This window comes from Centruroides sculpturatus, unplaced genomic scaffold (assembly GCF_000671375.1).
Source record: "Centruroides sculpturatus isolate CEXI.00-Female unplaced genomic scaffold, Cexi_2.0 scaffold721, whole genome shotgun sequence".
NCBI classification, from domain to species: domain Eukaryota; kingdom Metazoa; phylum Arthropoda; class Arachnida; order Scorpiones; family Buthidae; genus Centruroides; species Centruroides sculpturatus.
This window is the reverse complement of record NW_019385006.1, coordinates 65,650-73,521: the sequence shown is the minus strand read 5'-3', so window position 1 is coordinate 73,521 and position 7,872 is coordinate 65,650. Positions and strand designations below refer to the sequence as shown.

At 29.5% G+C, this 7,872-nt stretch overlaps 1 protein-coding gene across 2 annotated transcripts in view; it reads left to right on the top strand.

The window, feature by feature from the left end:
- LOC111633295 (kinesin heavy chain-like) overlaps positions 1–7,872 on the top strand; it is a 48,938-nt gene that overhangs the window by 2,346 nt on the left and 38,720 nt on the right. For both annotated transcript variants that reach the window (XM_023377832.1, XM_023377831.1), the window contains exon 3: positions 474–561. In XM_023377832.1, coding sequence (XP_023233600.1) covers positions 513–561 — 49 coding nt within the window. In that variant the 5' untranslated portion in view covers positions 474–512. The remainder of the gene's footprint in view (positions 1–473; positions 562–7,872) is intronic.

Genomic DNA, 7,872 nt, shown 5'->3' with positions numbered 1-7,872 from the left:
TGAATTTTCATCGATGTTAAGCCTAACAAAAATTTTTTAAAATAATAATCGTCGCTATTGTATCGTTAAAAATTAGAAAATTAAGCTTCGTTTAAATACTGGCTCCCTTTCATGGTCGAATGAGTGTTGCCAGCTAAAACACGTAAAAATAATATTAAAGTAGCCAAGACATAGCCAAATATTGTAGCGCCACATCACTAGCGGACATTTGAAATTTGCCGACTAGGACGGTCGGTTAACCGAGGGGTCGGTTGATCGAGATTCTACTGTATTTCAAATATCACCACTGATGACATGTACTAATATAGGCCTGTATATTTAGCATTGTATTTATATTTATAAAATTTAAGATTATTAGATTATTATACCTACAAAAATACTAAAAATATTTAATAATAATAAACATATTTAAAAAATGATCTTTTTTAAAATTTTAATAGCTATTTTTAAATATGTTTTTGTGTGTGTTACAGGGAGCAACTGAACGATTTGTAACAAGTCCAGATGAAGTAATGGAAGTTATTGATGAAGGAAAATCAAATAGACATATTGCAGTGACAAGTATGAAAGACATTTATTTTTATTATTAATTTTCATTTATTTATGTACTAAAAATATTTATTCTACAAAATACCCCTGTGATTAAAAAGTATTGGAAAGGTTCAATAAAACACAAAATTTGAATTTATTTATCAAAATTCATTTCATTCTTTTCAAAGTAATCCAGTCTCAGTGCAATGCACTTATGCCAACGTTTTTTCCAAATCCTCAAAACACACTTTAAAGTCAATTTCGTGAAACCCCTTTAGCAAATTTTGTTTTGTGACATCAATCAACTCAAAACAGTGACCATGAAGTAGTAATTTTAGTCAAGAAATTAGGAAAAAGTTACACAGTGCCATATCAGGTGAATACAGAGCTTTCAGAACCATATTTGTTGAATTTTTAGTCAAAACTTTATGAACAACAAGAGTGTTGTGAGCAGGTGCATTGTGGTGCAAAATCCATGAATTTTCTCGCCACAAATTAGATGATTTTTATGAATTGCTTTACGCAAATGACACAAAACACTCAAATAATAATCTTTTTCGACAGTTTGGCCAGTTGAAAGGAATTCAAGATACACATTATTATGACACTTGAAGCAAACACTTAACATGCAAGGTCATGCTAACCGTTTTCATTTTTGACTGACTTTGACGTGATCTTTTCTGTCTTTCTTCACCTTTCAAGTGACATTCACTTTATTGTTGAGCTGTTTTGGTGTCAAAGCATAGATCCATGTTTCATCACCCATGATGATGCATTTTAAAAACGATTTACCATGAGAAAGTATTTCCTTGGTCACTTGAACATGTATATGAAAAAATTTCAATGTTTTTGGAATGATTAGGGAAGTGACACTGCAAGCCCAAATGATCTTTTAAAGTTTCTTGACAAGATCCAACTGATATTGGAGCATGTTCAATAATGTCCCTAATTGTTAAATGATGATCACTGAGCACCAATTATTTGACTTGAGTGATGAGTTGTTCATCAGTTGAAGTGGATGGTCTACCAGAACATAGTTCATCTTCAACATATTCTTTGCTTTCCTTGAAAACTTTTGTTTTTGATAGACTATCATCATCAAATGCTTTTGCAACATTTACATTTTTGTAGCAGTAATTTTGTTGTGAAAAAAAAATTTAATGCACATTCTTTGCTTAATTACACTCAACATTTTGAAAAATTGCCACTGCAAGAATTCTTAACACACAAAACAAGTGTTTATTTGCAAACAAAAACAGATGATGACATATGGATTGATGCTAGATGTCAATGAAGCCGTACCAGTTAACAAAATAACAAAAAAAATGTCAGCATCCTCTTGCATGCACACAGTTTAAATCAGGGGTGTCAAACTCAAACTCCTTAAGTGCCAATTTTTTGTCTCAAGTATGATAGCGGGCCAGATTAAAAATAAAATGCAAATGTAATACTAAGTATAAATAAGAAGTATATAAAGAATGATTTTATCAAAGAAAAAAAATATCATTTTTTTAAGTAGAGATGTATTAAACCAAAATATTATTTTGAGAATCCAGAAACTTGACTTCTTCTATGCTTCATTATCTCCTCAATGTTTGGTGTCAATGATGTTGTATTGATTTTCAAAATGGACTGAAGATGTTCATCTGTAAGTCTTGAATGGTATTTAGCTTTATTAATCTTCATTGTTGAAAACAACTGTTCACACACACATGAACTTCCAAACATGCATAAAATGCGGGCAGCTATTTTGATTTTTGAAGTACTTTGCATAAAATGCCAAAATGTCAACTTGCTTTTTAAAGCAGTATCACACTGCAAATCTATTAGTTCCATTTGCAAGTAAGTCAGTGCTTTACCAACATCGAACATAAACAGATCATTAAAAAGAGGAAAGTCGTAGGTATTGAGCTCGCGAAAATCTGCAAAACGACTATCAAATTCAGCAATAAGATCAAGCAAACTGTAAGAAAAATCTGCTAATTTATCTGCATTGTATATGCCGATTTCACGAATACTAGGGAAATGGTCAAGTTTTTGTTCTCACAGCTGCGATTTCCACAACTTTAATTTTATTTTGAAAGCTTGAACACTTGAGTACAGTTGCATAACAATTACATTTTTTCCTTGAAGTTTAACGTTCAAATTATTCAAGTGTTCTGTCATATCTACTAAGAATGCAAAGTCAAGCCATCATTCATCATTGTGTTCCATCGGTTTGCCCTTTTGAGCCATAAACGTAACATGTTTACGCAATTCGAAAAATTGTTTAAGCATTGATCCACAACTAAGCCACCATACTTCTGCAAAGTAGGGAATATCTGAACATTTTTCATCAAGATCGTTTAAAAATTGTGTGAATTGGCAGTGATTTAGTCCTCTACTTTTAATAAAATTAACTGTTTTAATTATGGGATTCATTACATGCTCCATTTTCAGCACTTTAGAGGCCAAGACTTCTTGATGTACAATACAGTGAATTCCAATGAATTTGGGTCATTCACATTTAATTTCATTTAAAATTTTGTTGCGTATTTTTGTGACAACACCAGCATTTTTACCAACCATGGATGGTGACCCATCTGTGATAATACTGCAGAATTTACCCCAATCCAAGTCATAATTTGGTATTAATTGCTCAATTGCTGAGTAAATATCTTAAGCTGTGGTAGTACTCTTCAATGGTTTGCACTGCAGCAACACTTCCATGATGTTAAAATCTTCATTAATTCCACAAATAAATACAGTAAGCTGTGATGTATCTCTGATATCTGTACTTTCATTGGCTGCTAAGGAATACCAGATAAATTCTTTAATTTTATGTTTAAGTTGAAAGTCCAAATTTTCTGCCAATTCATTTACTCTGGAAGCAATTGTATTTCTAGTCAGGGGTATTTCTTGAATGACTTGTTTCTATGATGGGAATGAAATGTCAGCCATGTCTAGCATACATTCTTTTAAAAATTCGCCATGACTAAAAGCTTTTGATTTTTTTGCAATCTTTAGTGCGATCGAATAACTAGCTTTCAATGCATTCTCACTGTCAGTTTTTGAATTTTTTAAAAATGATTGCTGCCCCATAAGTTTAGTTTTCAAAGATGCCAGTTTTTCTTGCCTAATTTCGTTGGTAAATAACTCAAACTTGTCTTTATGATTTGTTTCATAGTGTCTTTTCACATTAAATTCTTTACAACCAGCAATAATCTTATTTCAAATCAAACGAAGTGGTTTACTATTCCATTCAATAATAAAATACCAAATTTTCCACTTTGGCTGGAAAAATCAGCACTACCTATCAACTTTTTTTTTTACTGGCATTATTTATTGAAAACTTTTTACTATTGCAGTTTATTTGACCGAACTTGCTCACCAATAAGAAAACACAACAAAGTCTCTAATTATGGAAGTGTATTGAATACTGAATAATGTTGCAAGATGATTTTAGCTTTTATGGACAAAAATTTTCTGAAAAGTAGACCAAAAGTATCCAAATCAAAAAATTCATTTTTTAATACCCAAGATTTGACAACAAAATAAAAAAAAACAACATTTGTACTTTTCCAGCAAAAATAAATAATCTTGTTTAGACGGACTTTGAAGTTCAAAAGATGAAATTGAGAAAATATAATGTAAACAAGAAATTAAACACAAAAATAAATCAAATAAAATTAATATCTCTAAGTAATATGAATAAATAAATAAATAAAAATAATAATAATTATGTTTATTAAAGAAAATGTGATATTTTTAAATACAAAATATCACATTTTCTTTAGTATCAACATAATAAAAAATAAACAAATAGCATTATTGAATTAATGTCGGGGCTGCAACTAATTGCCTCGAAGGCCAGTCATGGCCCGTGGGCCATATCTTTGACATCACTAGTTTAAATGAACTGTTTCTAATACCTTCTGATCACAATAGTATTTTTTAATACTAAAACACACAATTTCTTGTCAAGTTAGTTTCATGTGATTAATTTTACTTTCAAAATTAAAGTAAAAAACAGATAATGAAAGTTTTTTAAAAATTATTTTAAGATTATCAACTTTCTTTGAAATCATAATATATATGTAATGAACCTCAAAAAAGTTATTCCAATAATCCAATTTAACAAATTAGATTAATTTATCATCACTCTATAGCAGGGCTTCTTAATCTTTTTCCATTCTTGACCCCTTTTTGTCCAAGAACATTTTACATGACCCAAGTATATACATATATATAGCTGCATAAAATAAATATACAAATAAAACATTATATGAAAATAAATCAAAGAAATTTAATTCCNACAAAATAAATATATTGAAAAATATAAAAACAAAAAAAATATACTAGACAAGGCAGATATGTTTCAACAATGACCTTGTGATGTACGTTGTGTCAGCTGGAGTTCAATAGTGGATGACCTGCATGGATGCCTCTGTTGACCATGTGTTATTGCAAACAATACCTCTTATGGGCAAGGGAAAGGTGTCATTAGACCTTGGACATGCAGAAAACATAGTTGTATGGAATGATGAATCCTGTTTCAACTGAGCCATACCAATGGCCTGGTCCAAATTAGTGTAAATAGCATGAAGCCATATCCCCTGGTTGCAGAGTTGGGGTTCCACAAGCTGCTGACACCAGCTTGTGGAACACCATCTCTCTTGGCAAGGTGTAGGACCATTGATTATCATTCCACAATCCTTGAATAGTGAACGATACAAGAACCTGTTAGATGATTATCTGTACCAGTATCTCCATGCTATATTTCCTGACAATGATGCCATGTTTTAACATGATAATTCATTGTGTCATCATGCAAAACTCACTTGGGAATGATTGAAGGAACAAGATAATGAATTACACACACTACTTTGGCCCCCCAAACTCACCATATTGCAACCCTGTTGAACATGTGGTGAGGTTGTCGCCCACTCCCGTGTGAAATGTGCACCAACTGACAAAACTGCTCAAGCAGGAGGTCCAGTTAAGAATAGAGAATGTTTGGCATCTAGTAGAGTCCATACCCTAGTGTTTGCTGCAAGCCATGATTATCCAGAAAAATGGACCAACCTGTTTCTAATGTAGTGATTGTCAAGTATATGATAATAATTAACAGTAATAATAAAAATTTACAGAATAATATATTTATGGGCCACATTCATATATGGAGATTGTTCTTGTCTACAAAATTTGAGCATGTACACACACACACACACACACACACACACAGAGCAAATTAAAAACTACTTTTCTACTTTTTCCTCAACATAGTAAGCTTTTTGGTACACATAAAAATCATTAGAAATAAAACATATATTGTGAAGCTGGTTTTATTTTACAGTTTACATTCTTTTTTTTTATATTTTGAAATATTTTTATTGCTTTTTCATATGAAAATAGGTAGTATCATTCACGCTTGTAGGTATAGAACAACTAACAAGTTAAGTACTAAAGTACTTAATCACTTAAGTACTAAAATATAGCAAAAAAGAAAAAATTTATAGTAGCAAAGGCTTTCTCCCATGTTAAACAGTCATCTTCAGGCTAGAGACCTTCAAAAGAGGAACTGATCATGATGGAATTCTAGATTCAAAGAAAATTTCATGCTCTGTTCCTTTTTTGAAGGTCTGTAGTCTGAAGATGACTATTTTAACATGTCTTGTTAGTTGACATATATATCCATTTTTGTTGTTATTGAACTTATATAACAACCAAATATACTCTTGGGAATTAAGACTATTCTGAAGGGAATATTTGAAGTATAATCGCTACAAGGCATGCATACAATAAATATCTTAATGTCCTATTGTTGTTGTTAATTAACTTCCTATAATTTTAACTTTTAGTTAAAATTATATGAAATAAAATAAATCTATATTCTTGCCATTTCAACTTTATAAATGTTTATTCAGAGTTTTATTTCGTTTTGTGTTTTGTTGTTATATTAATTATTGATTTAAATAATTTTAGTATCATATGAAATATCATAATTAATTTTGAATATTTAATTTTAGGTTTCTTATTTTGAAATTTATTTGGATAAAATTAGAGATTTATTAGATGGTAAGTTCAATAATTTTATTATTATTTTCTGATTACTATATTAATTCATAATTATAGTTAAATTTTTACTTATGAATAGCTATTATAATATAAAAGATTTTGCTTATTTAATTAACTATTATTTGAATATTTGAATTGTTTTTGATTTTTTCATTTTCAGCTTTATTATGTTTTGATAATTATCTAAATAAAGAAAATTTTAAATCATATTTCTATGCTATAAACATAGAAATATTTAAGACTTCTATTACTTTTGAAATACTTGATTTATAAAAGTTGATTTTCATTATTTAATTTTATTAGGATTTAATGTATAAATAACAATAATGCATTTTAAATTTTATTTATAGTATCCAAAACAAACTTATCAGTTCATGAAGATAAGAACAGAGTTCCATTTGTAAAGGTAAATTATTTAAGATTACTGTTAGCATTTTGTATTGCATGAATAAATAATTATGGTGTGATTTACATTTTAAATCATAATATAAAATGATATTTCAGACAGAAGTTATAAAATATGAGATTTTATTAATAATTTAATATAATTGATACATTTACACTTTATTAATCACAAATCTGGTCCATTTCAAAAGATTGTTTAGAAATATATTTAGAAATTATAAGTTTTTTAGTTTTATATTTTTATTAATAATATATCATTACAGATATATTATTAATGAAAATATGACATGTAGTGGTGATATTTAGCAGGTTCACACAGGTTCAGCCGAACCCATTGTTAACATTTTCAAAGTTTTCCAAACCTTGTTAAACACAAGTAACATTTCTCAGTGATTTTGTTTCTTTTAAAAAATATATTAAAATATACGTATTATACTCTGTAACACTACTAAACTAGAGCCTTATACTTCATTTGCCTTGGTGCGACCTCCCTTGACCGTTTCAATCTCGACTAAAATGAGGTTCAGTTGCGATCAACTCAAGAGAGTTCTTGAAACTAGATCCAGCATAAGAGAGCTCCCACAATCCCACACGCGCGAGAAAATACAAGATGGCTGCGGAACACATGTCATAATAAAATATGTACAAAATAAACCATTTTGAACACACTTTATTATTATTTATAAAAAAAAAATATATATATATATATACTAATATTATAAAGAGGTAATGTATGTATGTATGTATGTATGTATGTAAGTTTGTATGTATGTATGTATGTATGTAAGTTTTTTTGCAGCAGGTAATCTCCGAAACTACTCATCCGATTTCAAAAATTCTTTCACCAATATTTAGAATGGAACCTCAGGGTGGACATAG